Source organism: Nicotiana attenuata, unplaced genomic scaffold (assembly GCF_001879085.1).
Source record: "Nicotiana attenuata strain UT unplaced genomic scaffold, NIATTr2, whole genome shotgun sequence".
Classification (NCBI taxonomy): domain Eukaryota; kingdom Viridiplantae; phylum Streptophyta; class Magnoliopsida; order Solanales; family Solanaceae; genus Nicotiana; species Nicotiana attenuata.
In genome coordinates this window covers 186,623-201,310 of record NW_017672084.1, presented here as the reverse complement: position 1 = coordinate 201,310, position 14,688 = coordinate 186,623, and the positions used below count along the sequence as shown (strand labels likewise).

Sequence of the window (14,688 nt, the reverse complement as noted above, 5' to 3'; positions counted from 1 at the left end):
TAATATCAGATTTTATAGTTTTTCTTGGGCAGTTTAATCATCAGCCTAACTCTTGCCCAGTTTTGTGACTGCAAATGTTTATTTTATATTTTTTAATTATTATTTTCCATCTCATTGAGTGGCTTATTCTTTGTTTCTACCTACCAAATTCTGCTTGTAGAAAATCACAATATTATATTTTTTTCGAAGTGAACAAGACCAATTGTAGAGTTTATGATTTTCTTTTATTTCAAACGTTTGGATACTATAAAAAATGACTCGTACTATCACGCCAAATTATGAACCGATTAAAAGTCATTGTACTCTCTTCTAAATAGGGAAATCCTTAACTCCACGTCGTGATTATGTACACGTTTGCGTGATACGATTACGATTTCAAAAATGAATATTCGTAGAAATGCTTTTAGGCGCGCACTTTATCGACTATCGTGATTCTGTACACGTTCGCCTGACATGATTACGATTTCCAAAAATAAAATCAAGGTACGCGTTCGCGCAACTTTGGCCAAAATAATTTTGATAATTAATAAAGCGTGATTAATTGTGTACACGTACGCGTGACATGATTTTAATGCCCCAAATAAAACGGATTCACTCACATGTAATTCGTTTCAAGATAATTCCATAACGTTATAATCAATAAATTAAAGGCGGTGAAAGGCAAAATACACATAGGTTTTTAAAATACGTAATTAAATAATTTAATTAAGCCAGGTATGATTAAACAGATCGTGCTAAAATCACAGAATCCGGGAGTGTCTAACACCTTCTTCCGGGTTAACAGAATTCCTTACCCGGTCTTCTGATTTTGCAGACTTTAGAATAGATTAAGTTTTCCTCGATTTGGGACTCAAAATAAACCGGTGACTTGGGACACCATATAACTATCCCAAGTGGCGACTCTGAATTTATTAAATAATCCCATTTCGATTAATGTCACTTTAATTGGAAAAAACTCCCTATTTCCTCGGAAAAAGGAGGTGCGACACCAGGCTACTTAGGCCTTTATATTATTGCTTTCTTTTGTATATTTTTTTAAGGTCATTTTGACCGTTGTAAATTCTTGTATTCGACCGATCTGGCCTTTGTAAAAAGATTGTTTAAATATATACAAGGCTTTCTATCCCTTTCGGCTTCTTATTTTTTTTTTCCTTTGTTTCATTGCTTGTGTTTACAAAGGTTGGGGTGCCTTAGCACAAAATAACTTAAGATGTGTAAGTTTGAACAAACCATGTCTTTACATTATTTAGTTTTGAGGCATTTTGGGTTCGGTGTTACTGGGAACTTTCTCCCGAAATAAGTAATTCAATTTGCCGAGGGTTAGCCATTATAACCGGTTACGAAAATATCGAAGGCCTATTTTTGTTACGGTTCTCGGACGTCTCTGAGTCGCGTTAATATGGCCGTGGCCTTTTAATTTTGGGTCTGGCCCAGTGGGCTTGCTTCCCTGAGTTATCCAGGCTTGCCTAAGATAACAGTCCTCGAGTGGTATGGCCTTGACCTTTAAAATTCGGGGTTTGCCTAATAGGTTTCGAATCCCCAATGTTTTAATAATCTAATCTGTTTGATTTCGTTTTCGGATGACAGTCCCCGAGTGAGGGAGTGACCATCCGAACTTTGGTTATAATCCGCCCTTGAGCTCGTTTCTTTAAGAGGTCGAAAGTACGGAATTGTAAGTGGAAATTATTCTAAGAGATAAAATAGTTGTAAGGAAAGTACTTCTCTTTATTCTTGTCAAAATATTCATACATGCGTACATGTTTTATGCTAGGGCTCGAACAATCTACGTAGACACGTTTCGTTCGACCGTTTGGCCCTTACAACAAATCCTACCTATCGAGACCCTTTCAGTATAAAATAACTTCCTTGCTAAAGCAATTCGATATCCGAGGTTAATCCCCCCCAGTATTCGAGGTTGATTGTAGAGAGACCTCGGATACTGTAGACACTGTCTTCGATACCGATTCGTGATCGGCCTTTGATTCAAAGTTAGCACGATCCATTGTTGCCTCGTTAAAAACCTTGCCGAAAAACCCATTTGGGACAAAACCGGTCTAAAAAAAAGAGTGCAACGCGTGCTTTCAGACCTAAAGACTCTGGGTTGTATCTTGTTGATCACCTGCAAGTGTTAGTCAAAAGATGATAGGAAACGGAAGGGGGTCATAGCTTAGCAGTAGTATCGTTTTTGGTGAGTTACATTCCAATTGCTCGAAAGTGGTTCCCCATTCAGCATTCCGAGTTTATAGGACCCTTTTCCAGTGACCTCGAGGATCTGGTACGGTCCTTCCCAATTCGGACCTAATTTTCCTTCGTTTGGATTCCGGGTGTTGAGGGTGACTTTCCTTAGCACTAAGTCCCCTACATTGAAATATCGAATATTGGCTCTTCGATTGTAGTACCTCTCGATCCGTTATTTTTGTGCAGCCATTCGGATGAGGGCGGTTTCACTCCTTTCATCCAATAGTTATAAGCTAGTATTCATGGCCTCATCTTTTGATTCCGTTGTTGCATATCGAAACCTGACACTCGGGTCTCCAACTTCGACCGGTATTAGAGCTTCAGCACCATAAACCAACGAGAATGAGGTAGCCCCAGTACTGGATTTCGTTGTTGTGCGGTATGCCCAAAGAACTTCGGCATAATTTCTTTTCACTTTCCTTTGGCGTCGGATAGTCTCTTCTTAAGATTTTAGATGATGGTTTTGTTGGTCGATTCAGCTTGCCCGTTCCCGCTAGGATGATAAGGTGTCGATAGGATTCCTTTGATTTTTCTGATCTTCGAGAAATTTGGTTACTTTGCTGCCGATGAACTATTTCCCGTTGTCACACACAATTTCGGATGGCATCCCGAATCGACATATGATGTGGTCCCAAATGAAGTCGATGACCTCCTTTTCCCTAACTTTCTTGAAGGCTTGTGTTTCAACCCACTTAGAAAAATAGTCGGTCATAAATAAAATGAATTGAGCTTTACCTGGTGCCCATGGAAGAGGGCCTACGATGTCCATTCCCCATTTCATGAGTGGTCACGGTGACAAGACCGAATGGAGTAACTCGCCTGGTTGGTGAATCATCGGTGCATGTCTTTGGAACTTGGCACATTTTCGAACGAACTCTTTCACATCTTTTTCCATGTCGATCCAGTAATAGCCGACCCTGATTACCTTTTGAATCAATGATTCGGCGCTGGAATGATTTTCACAAGTGCCCTCATGAACTTCCCTCAGAACATATTCGGTATCACCCGGTCCCAGACATATTGCCAATGGACCATCAAACATTCCTTTCGAACAAGGCTCCGTCTTCGGACAAGGTGAATCGTGCTGCCTTTGTGCGCAGGGCCCTCGATTCTTTGGGAGCGGAGGGAAGCTTTCCGGTATTTAGATACTCTATTTATTTATTTATCCAATCCCAGGTCAAGCTTGTGAAATTTATCTCGGCTTGAATTTCTTCGACCACCGACCTCATGAGTTGTACTACGGTCCCCGAATTGAGCTCGATGTCCTCGACTAATGACCCTAAGTTTGCAAGGGCATCAACCTCACTGTTCTGTTCTCGAGGAACATGTTGGAAAGTCCACTCCTTAAATCGATGCAAAGTTACTTGCAGCTTATCTAGGTATATTTGCATACGCTCTTCTCTAACACTGAAGGTTCCGTTAACCTGATTCACTAGGAGGAGGGAGTCACATTTGGCTTCGATAAACTCTACTCCCAAGCCTTTGGCTAGTTCGAGACCTGTAATCATGGCCTCAAACTCGGCCTCGTTGTTAGTCAATTTCACAGTTCTAATAGACTGCCTAACCACGTTGCCTATGGGTGGTTTTAGCATGATGCCAAGTCCGGACCCTTTTACGTTCGAGGCACCGTCTGTAAAGAGGGTCCAGATTCTCGAGGACGTAGCCGAGATTACCAATAACTCTCTTTCGACCTCGGGCACTAGGGCCGGTGTGAAGTCAGCCACGAAGTCTGCCAAAATTTGAGACTTAATGGATGTTCGAGGTCGATATTCAATATCATACCCACTGATTTCTACCGGCCCATTTGGCCAACCACCTCGAAAGTTCAGGTTTGTGCATAATATTCCGAAGTGGATAAGTTGTCACAACACATATGAGGTGACATTGAAAGTATGGCTTTAGCTTCCTAGAGGCGCTTACCAAAGCGAGCGCCAACTTTTCTAGGTGGGGATATCTGGTCTCGGCCTCACCTAAGGTTTGGCTAACGTAATAAACATGAAATTGCATACCTTTTTCTTCCCGGACTAAGACTCCACTTACCGCTATCTCCGATACTGCAAGATATAAGTACAGTTGTTCGTTTGCCCTCGGCGTATGAAGCTACGGCAGGATCGATAAGTATCATTTAAGCTCTTCCAAGGCGTGTTGGCATTCTGGAGTCAATGTGAAGTTATTTTTCTTCTTCTGCGGCGAGAAAATCGATGGCTCTTAATGGAGGACCTTGAGATGAATTGCCCCAGGGCGCTATGCGCCCGGTTAACCTTTGCACGACCTTTATGTTTTCTACCATCGTGATATCCTCGATAGCTTTGATCTTGTCGGGGTTGATCTCGATCCCTCGGTTGGATACCATGAACTCGAGGAACTTGCCTGATCCGACTCTGAATGCGTATTTTTTCGGATTCAACTTCATGTTGTACTTCTTCAATATACTGAAGGTTTCCTACAAATTCTTCAAATAGTCCTCTGCTCACAGGGACTTAACTAATATATTATCAATGTAAACTTCCATTGATTTCCCTATTTGATCTTTGAACATCTGGTTTACTAGGCGTTGGTAAGTGGTACCAGCATTTTTTAACCCAAATGGCATTACATTATAACAATAGGTATTATATTTAGTGATGAACGAGATTTTTTCCTGGTCATCCGGGTCCATTTGAATTTGGTTGTACCCGGATTAGACATCGAGAAAAGTGAGGATCTCGTGGCTGGCCGTGGCATCGATCATGCGATCGATATTAGGCAGAGGAAAGAATCCTAGGGGCATGCTTTATTTAAATCCTTGTAATCTATACACATTCTAAGTTTGTTCCCTTTCTTAGGGACTACTACTACGTTTGCTAACCATTCGGGGTACTTTACTTCCCGGATGGACCCTATTTTAAGAAACTTGGTTACCTCGTCTTTGATGAAGGCGTGCTTGACCTCGGACTGGGGTCTTCTTTTCTGCTTCACCAGATGGAACTTCGGGTCCAAGCTTAATTTATGGGTGGTGATTTCCGGTGGGATCCCTGTCATATCGAGGTGGGACAAAGCAAAACAATCCATGTTAGTTATAAGAAATTAAATAAGTTTTTTCCTGAGCTCGGGGGTTAACCCCGTGTCCAGGTATACCTTTTTATCGGGCTGATGCTCGATCAGCTTGACTTGCTCTAGCTCTTCGACTGTCGATTTGGTAGCATCGGAATCATCAGGGACTATGAAGGAACTAGGAACTCCGTAATCATCATCTTCGTTAGTCCCCTGTTCGTCATGTTAGGTCAAGTCTGGCATCGATGATTGCTATTTGGCCTCCTATTTCGCTTTCGAACCTAAGTCCTTTGTCAATGAGAGTGTTGATATTGGAATTACTTCATCGAAGGCAAACATCTCATTTGCACCGGGTTATTCCCCGTAAACCGTCTTTGTCCCTCTGGTGTTGGAACTTTAATACCTGGTGAAGGGTCGAGGGAATGACCCTCATGTTGTGGATCCATGGTCTCCCGAACAGGGCGTTGTATCTCATGTCCCCCTCGATTACAGAAAATTTGGTCTCCTGGGGCTCGTCTTGTTAACTTTGTTTGTTGGAGTCCCTATTTTTGAAGTGATTCTTGGCTAGGTCGCTCAGGAACTCCCAAAGATGCTCGTTCTTGAATAATTGGGCTACTTCTTCTCTTAATTGCCGACAATCTTCCGTTCTGTGGCCATGGGTGCCATGATATTCGCACCTTTTGTTGGGATCTCTTCGAGCCGGATTGTTCTATAGTGGTCGGGGCCATCTGGTGTCCTTAATGCGTCCGATAGTTGATACGATAGCTGTTGCGTCGATATTAAAGTTGTATTCTAATAATCGAGGTGTTTCATTGGGTCTGATAGGCTTATCGAATCCGCTCTTGCTCATGAGCCCTCGATAGCTCTGACCACGATCATTTCTCCTTTCTTTCCGTACAGGGTTCCGCCCAGGTGCACTGTTCCTCCGATCTCTATTATATGGTCGGTATCGATCTCTGTTCGATCTTGGTTCTCGATCAATATCCCTTTTAACTCTGTCGACGGGTCTGATAGGATAAACGGACCCAGAAGGGTCCTCAAGTTGATCGTCCCCGACCCTGATCTTCGACTGATACCGATTATGCACATCGGCCGAAGTGACAGCTGGGTATTCTATCCAATTTTCCTTCAACTGCTGTGAAGCCACTGAACTTCGAACGCTGAGACCTTGAGTGAAGTCTTGAATGGCACAATCGTCGGAGACTGGTGGCAAGTCCATCTGTTCCATTTAGAATCGAGACACAAACTCTCTGAGCATCTCGTTGTCATTTTGCCTTACCTTGAAAAGGTCCGACTTCCTGGTTTTGACCTTGATGGCCCCATCGTGTACCTTTACAAAAGAACCTGCAAGCATAGCAAACGAGTCAATAGAATTAGGGGGTAAATTATGGATCCATATCATAAAACCCTTCGACAAGGTCTCTGCGAATGTCTTTAGTAGGACAGATTCGATTTCGTCATCCTCTAGGTCATTCCCTTTGATAGCGTATGTGTAAGAGGTGACATGCTCGTTCGGATCAGTCGTCCCATTATACTTAGGAATCTCGGACATGCAGAACTTCTTGGAGATTGGCTTTAGAGCCACACTCGGGGGGAAAAGTTTTTGTACGAAAATTTTGGAATCCAGTCCCTTCAATATTGGTGGTGCTCCCGGGATTTGATCGATCCCGGAGTTATAAGTTTCCACCTTCTTATCGTTTTCCTCGTTCTTCTTTCCCCTGACTCGATTCTCTTTGTCAAATCTTAGAGCATCTTTATGATAGCAGGATTGGTCTCCAATTCCTTCCTGCTCGATCTCCTTGAAACTGATTCGACCCTGCTGGGACGGCTCGAGCTCGACCCTGCTCGGTGTGTGATTCTGATTTTGGAGCAGGGCTATCGCTGCTTGTTGGGCTTGCAACATTTCAAAGATCACTTGTAGGTTGACCCCGCCGTCCTCGTTGCCGCGTTCACTTTGAGTGGCTGATCGATTGTCCCCGCAGATGCTGCCCTTGGGGTCGATTGCCAAATTAGCGTTGAGGACTATATGTTAGCTGACGGCCTGACGCTGATTGGATCTACTGCCGAAACTCCATCGAAGCCAACCGGGGGTACGTCATTTCCTGGTGCTATGTTTTCATTCTCGCCGTGGTGGCTAGAACAGTTGCAGACGTTAAGGGGTGCTGACTGAGAGTTTAACATTCTGATCCTGGGATCAAAGATGCTTCAAAGAACAAGTGAAAAAATAGTGTGTGCTATGAAAGTTTGTACCGAGTAACTATCCCCACGGTGCGCGCCAAACGTTTACCCTAAAATGGGATTACAATTGAATTTATATGTGGTTTTAAGGATATGTGACATAACTTGGCACAGAATATGAGGATATGTTAATATCAAAATTGACCGTAAAAGAAATAAACGCAAACCAAACGAATCGAATAGCCTTGGCCCTCGAGTTCGATCACCCTTGAACCAAGTGAAGTTTCAGCTGATATAAGAACAGAGTAACAAGATAATGAAAACTAGAGAAAGGCAGTATATTGCTTTGTATTACGTGAATATGATGTGTTTTACATATCAGGGGCGGATGCACCCTAGTCCAAGCGGTGTCATCCGACACCGCTTAGCCAGAAAACTTTAATTATACACGTATGAACATTGGCCAAAAGGTATAGATACAAATCACATGACACTGCTGAACAAAATATAGTGTCTGTTCTGATGGCCAAGCGCCTCACTTGCAACGTCGAGGTATGCAGTTCGAATACTTCGTATGCGTTTCTTTTGCATTTTTTTCTTTTAAGCCTGTTTTGTTTAAAAAAATAGAACTGTGTCCTCTTCCGTGACACCATAAGTGATAATGAAATACTATTTAACTTCTAAAAAGTAATTATTTTACAATAAGGTAAACGAATTTTAAACCGTAACTACGAAAAAGTTCCCATCCTCTATAACTTGTAATTTGGTGTTGCTCTTCTCAATTTCTTATCTCCCATATTTATTGTAGTAATTTGTTCACCACTTTAAATTTCTACACCGCTTACAAAAAGTCCTGCGTACGCCCCTGTTACAAATGATCAGACCCCCTTTATATAGTAGGGGAGTCCTACTCTTGGTATAATTCTAAATACAGTAAGAAATCTCATGATTAGCTACTTAATTGGCCTCTTCTTGATACGTGCCGCGATTTTCGCTGTGATCCTTACCCGATTGCGGATATCTCTGCTTTCTATTATTTGGCTCGCAAACTTCCTTGGATCTCGCTCGATCTTTTTGTTGCTTGATCTCAATCTTGGCCGATCTCGATCTTGATCGGTCTCTGGGTCACGAGCTAGGTAATCTAACTTTGCATCATGGTTCGATATAATACGAGGTCTTACCTTGGCCTACCACGTTCCAGTCTCGGTTAGTCACAAAAAAGGCAAAGCCCAATTTTGACCGTATATAGTGGAGTTTAAGAATTAAATAACTATCCAATTGGTGAATCATATTAGTTGATGTATCAACTGAATAGTTAGTTAATTATTTATTTTGTTGTATAAATTAGTTGATTTATCAATTTTGAATAGATAGTTAATTATTTATTTTGTTTTATAAATTATAGGGGTATTATCATTTTTAGCATGCGCCAGAAACTATTTATATCTGGTAGCCGAAAAAGTGTATACAATTTGTATAGTTTTTGTATATAACATATAGAATGTATATATACACAAAAAATATACAAATTTTGTATATTTTTTCGACTATTATTTTTGCAGCGGTTGCATAGTATCATTTTTCCTAAATTTTATAGTTAATAGGAAAGGAATAAGGGAAGTTGGGCCGACATTTTGTTTCGACCGAAATTGGGACAAATTGGTCCAAAGTCGGTGGCTCAATAGTGGGGCATTTGCATCTATACTCGCTTTTTGTGCCACATCTTAACCTATGCCCGCTTTGCAAAAAAAATTGCAAGCATACCCGCTTTTTCACACAACTTCAGCACACGGGGCTGAAGTAGCAAAGGCAATTACACAAAACTTCAGCATTTTAGTAGCCGGGCCTGAAGTTCAGCTCTAGAGCTGAAGTTTTTTTTTTTTTTTAACTCGCGAACTTCAGCTCTAGAGCTGAAGTTTTCCAGTTATAAAATAAAAACTTCAGCTCTAGAGCTGAAGTTTTATTTTATAAGTTTTTGTTTAGTAACCGGGAAACTTCAGCTCTAGAGCTGAAATGTTTAGTAACCCGGAAACTTCAGCTCTAGAGCTCAAGTTTTCAAGTTATAAAATAAAAACTTCAGCTCTAGAGCTGAAGTTTTCTAGTTAAAAAATAAAAACTTCAGCTCTAGAGCTGAAGTTTGCCAGTTATAAAATAAAAACTTCAGCTTAGTAACCCGAAAATTTCAGCTCTAGAGCTGAAGTTTGCTAGTTATAAAATAAAAACTTCACCTCTAGAGCTGAAGTTTTTGTTTAGTAACCCGGAAACTTCAGCTCTAGAGCTGAAGTTTCCCAATTATAAAGGGAAGCTGAAGTTTTTTAAAAAGTGGGTACGGATGCAAACAAAAAGACAAAGCAGCTACAGATTAAAAAGGGGCGCCCAAATAGGGCGCCCGTGCAATTTTTACCTCAATAGTCAATTCCATCTGACCCGGTCCAGTAAGTGGTCTGCCACGACCTGGATCCAGACGATCCAAAAGGATCGGATCTTGTGTTTGCTAGTCTGTATTTGGAGATCTATCGCGTGGTTGAAGTTTGAACGATTGCACTTTGTTCTTACAAAAGTACTAGTAGTATACTAATTTGGTCTCCATAATTGTCTTTTCAAATGGGCATGGGAAGTCACGGTTTGGAACAATAACAAACAACAGTATAATTTCATGAGTGATCTCCAAAATTGTCTTTTCAAATGGGCATGGGGAAGTCTCCTTTTGAAACATAGATCTTATTTGGCACGGTTTGTTGTTCAATACCCTTTTCATATCCTGTGATTTTACTGGGTTATCAACGGTCAAGTTATTCTGGATACTTGTGAAAGTCAACTCACTACTTATTGGTGCTACAAAAATACACCAAAATGCTTTTTAAAGATTCTCTTAAAGTTTGAAAGAAAATAAAAAATATTTTTTTTTTAAAGAATTTTGGTTGTTGCTTTTAAAAGTTGTCTTTATTAATTTTTGTTTAAAACTTAGATGTATTGTCATTATAAAGAATACTGAAATTAATTATAAGTATAGGAGTAACATATTGTAGAGAATACGAAATTAATTATAAGTATTAACTTATTATAGCAGGATACATATATACCGATATTAATTTTTTCAAATTAATCCTCTTTATTTTTTATATGATTACTTGTAGTTTCTTTTTTAAGTGTCATCATAGAAAGATTTTTATACTTTTAGTGCACATAAATCAAAATAAAAAAATTAAAATCCCGTGAAGAATAATTTGCATGGCTAAGCACCAAAATGTCACTCCTCCATAATAAAAGCCTGAAATTATCCCCCACCATTCTCGTTCTGGATGCAACAATATGATATGTCTGTATCAATATAGTCTCTCTCTTCAGTGTGAAAACTTAGATGATGAGAATTCAGCTTCCTCAGGTTTCTTTTTTTTTTTAAAAACCATACTTAAGAAAAAGAAGCATGAAAACACACACAAATCTCTGCTTTGCATAGTCAAGGATGAGAATTTTCTGTGAGACTTGGCCAAACATGTGAGCAAGTACATGTAGTTAACCCCCCCCCCCCCCAACACCAACACACACAGCAACCACCACTCCTGCTAGTTTTTTCACTCATCAAATTACAGGTGCTCAAGATAATTACACTCATAAAACTTTTAATTAAAGCTTTCGGTGTGACAGAGCTAGAGAGTACTTCACAAAAGAAAAAGAACTCGTTTTCTTTTCAAACGGTTTTAGCATATGATTAAAACATTCATCATATTAATACATACCACCCTAGCCATATTCTCACGATATATATGTCTACTACTCTACCAAACATCAAGCCCTATATATATATATATATTGCACGTAGTTCAAGTCATAATACATTCTTAGCTATACTTCGTACACGATAAATTACTAGATCAAACAAGGTGTTTACACCTGGTTCTCGGAAGCTTATGGTGACCGACTACCACCGGAGCCACCTGAGCCACCACTTCCTGAACCCGAACCACCTCCACTACCACCAGAACCACTTCCCGCTCCATATCCACCACCATGAGCGCCACCACTTCCTGAGCCATATCCGTAGCCAGAACCGGACCCACTCCCCGAACCAGAACCAAAACCCCAGCCTCGACCGAACCCATTAGGAGACCGGCCCGAGCCCGAACCATAACCCCATCCTCCTCCTGGGCTAGAACCCCAACCCCAATTGTAATCCCAATTAGGCCCATGCGCCGCACCACTTCCTCCACTAGGTGACCCTGAAGTTTCCGGCGCACTCATTTTCCTTCCGCCGGTATTATAAGCCAAAGAACCGGCAGTTGAGATCAAGAGAAAGATAAAGAGAGTGAAATAGAAAAACTTTGGTTGCATTTTTCTGCTAGTACAAGTTAATAATGGTTTTTGTAGTGTTGGCAGAAAGGGAAATGGTTTCGTGATCTTTATTTGAATGCTTTCCTATATGCATGGGGATGGATATATATATAGTGGGTCGGGTAAATAATTGATTGGGGTAGGTATCCACTCGTGACAGTAAGAAGGCCGTGGGCCGTAGAAATGCACTTGTCTGGAGGAGAGAAAGTGTGCATGCTCTCCACATGATTTGCACCACCGCCCCTTCCTACTTTTGCAATTTAAAATTCACCACAAATTTCACCATGTCTTGCCCTTTACAGCAATTAAAATATCTTTATTCTTAAAAAAGAAACTAGACTTTTTGTTTGAGTTTAACTTATATACATCGACAACGTAAAAAATTTTTATCATACAAGGTCGTTCTTATCTTTTGCGATAAGCAGCATGCCTTATTTTCTTTACATTGTCGATACATAGTTCATAGTTGATATCTATAAGTTTAAACTCTTTTTTGTTTACGGATTTTAACTTACATGTATTGAAAATGTAAAGAATTTTACACGACCCATGCATCTCAATTCCCTTCGTAGAAGGTTAATGTCGTACTTTCTTAGTTATAAACTCAGTTGTTATCGACAGTTACCTATAACATTATTTTTAGGTGTTTTGATAGTGTAAGAATTTCTTTATCCTTTCGGTATATGAAAGTTATAAATTTTTTGTTTATATCTGTTGGGGTTGAAGTGTGGTAGTGTGAATGGGAAATGAGGGAAGAAGGTGAAAAGGCAACTTTGACTTTTTCAATTTGTCCCTCATTGATTAAAGGCATATTTTGTTGGGTTTAAATATAGAAGCACTTCCTTAAGCTCTTAAAAGGAGCTAAGAGGAAGGGGCCTCGCGCCCTAGTTGCCTTTTCAAAAGCAATTCCTTTTGCACTTCCAATTTCTGCTCATTTATTTTTCCTGTTTTAGTCACTTATAAATTCAAAATATCTAACAATATCCACTACCCTTCGTGGCCTATTTTGCCGGCCTTTGTCAATATGTTGTTACTAGTTAACATGAGAAAATATGACATTGTTGTGACCAGGAAGTCACGTCGTTTCTAATTCTAATACTGTTATTTGAAAAGTTGCCTATTACTAGTAATTATTGTTATAAATTCATTCTCTCTTTTATCCAGACGTCAAACATAAATAAAACTCTGCGCCCATTCCATTCAGTCAAAAGAACTGGAGTATAAGAGTTGTTCGGCTCAAAAGTTATCGATATAATTTGCGAGCTTAAAAACAATCAAAAGTAAAAAAGGGTAAATCGTAATCAAATATAATAGACCTAGAGGTGAAAAATGAAGTTGTTATTGTAGATCTAATAGTGTAAAATGATAATATAAACTCAAGAGAAAGTATTCGTTAGAGATAGAGATAGAGAGAGAGTAAGAGAAAAATGAGAGAGTTGTATTATTTCCGCCCCCCTTTTACAATGTGAAGGTCTCCCTTATATAGTAGGAGACCTCCCTCGAAATAATCAAAAAGATACAAAAATAGGTAACGTTTTCCTAGTGAGGACACTGAGCCTTAAACGATGTCGCTTTTGTTCCCACGCCCAAGTCGTACCCTTGCGTTAGTTGACGTATACTCATTGGGCGTACCCATTGGTGTAGAGACGTTGGCGGTCAAATTTGACCCTATACAGTTAGTCCCTCCGTTCGTTGGAGACGCATTCGGTAGGCGTCTTCAATGGGCGGAAATGCAAACCTCGTCTTAGGAGAATTTGACCTCGACCTGGGGCGGCAACGTGCATAAGGCGAAATGTACGACGTTTTTGAGCCACTGACGCGTGGCTTCCTTTTCGGAATGACGTCATCGCCTGTATGCGTCACTATTATACTTACTCCCGAGGCGGTTCAAAGGATGATGTGACATTTTGGTTTCCCGCGCACGTTTTGAATCATGACTCTTTGATTCCTGTGCAACCTAACCCTATAAATGGGGGAGAGGTTCAATCCGATTCATCTTTCGAACATTTGTAAAATATTTTCTGGTTTACTTCTTTGCCTTTCTTTCTTGTAGCCATTATTTCGTGTGAGACTCCTCCACTTCTTTGAAGTCATATTTTTTGTCGTTAGTGCCTTATTTCCCCAACAGAATCACCATGGTAAAACATCGTCAAGGTGGTAAAAAGACCAAGGACACTGACCTATCTAGGGTTCCGCCTTCCTCTGGCGGTGAGGAGGAGGAAGTGAAAAAGACCCTCGTTCCCCTTACCGTAGACAACGTCCTCCCAAAGGAAATGCATATTCGAAAGGATTTTCAAACGAAAAGTCCAGCCCTTCCCTGGGAGCATAGTGTTTTACTGCAATCTCATCTAGACAACCTTCGAGCGACACACAACATTCCTCACCATGTGAAAATGGCTCCGGCTGGGATGGACTATGCCAATGTGCATAGGTCTGGGTACTGCACATTTTACGAGTACCCGTTTTTGATCGGTTATAGTCTCCCGATTTATCCTCTAGCGGAGGAGCTTTGCCGTTTTTTCAATGTGTGTCCGGCTCAGCTCACTCCTTACACCTTGAAGGTGTGCAGGATTCTGACCACGTACGCAGCTAAGGCTGAGTGCGGCGTCTCAGTTCATCATCTTTTACAGGTATTCAGCCCTGGTTACCTGAGGGGTACCATGTTGCAATTGAAAAGCCGTGGTACGAAGGGTTTGGTAGTTAAGTCTGACGACAAGGCCAACCGCCTCTTCTGGCGTAGGTACTTCTACATCAGAATGGAGCATCTGGTGTCTAACCCTGAAGGATTCCCGGAAAGATGGAACCCAGAACGTGAGTGCCTTTATTTGTAGAATTCATGACTGTTCGTGACCTTGACCATTCGGCCACTATGATTTCTTTTTTTTTTTTTGTAGCGAGGGCTTCTCC

At 40.8% G+C, this 14,688-nt stretch overlaps 1 protein-coding gene across 1 annotated transcript; it reads right to left on the bottom strand.

Moving 5' to 3' along the window:
• Positions 1-11,110: 11,110 nt before the first annotated feature.
• LOC109211720 (putative glycine-rich cell wall structural protein 1) lies at positions 11,111-11,877 on the bottom strand. The gene has a single exon (XM_019375288.1). It carries the CDS (start codon positions 11,779-11,781, stop codon positions 11,359-11,361), a length of 423 nt encoding a protein of 140 aa, XP_019230833.1. The 5' UTR covers positions 11,782-11,877; the 3' UTR covers positions 11,111-11,358.
• Between the last annotated feature and the right edge of the window lie 2,811 nt (positions 11,878-14,688).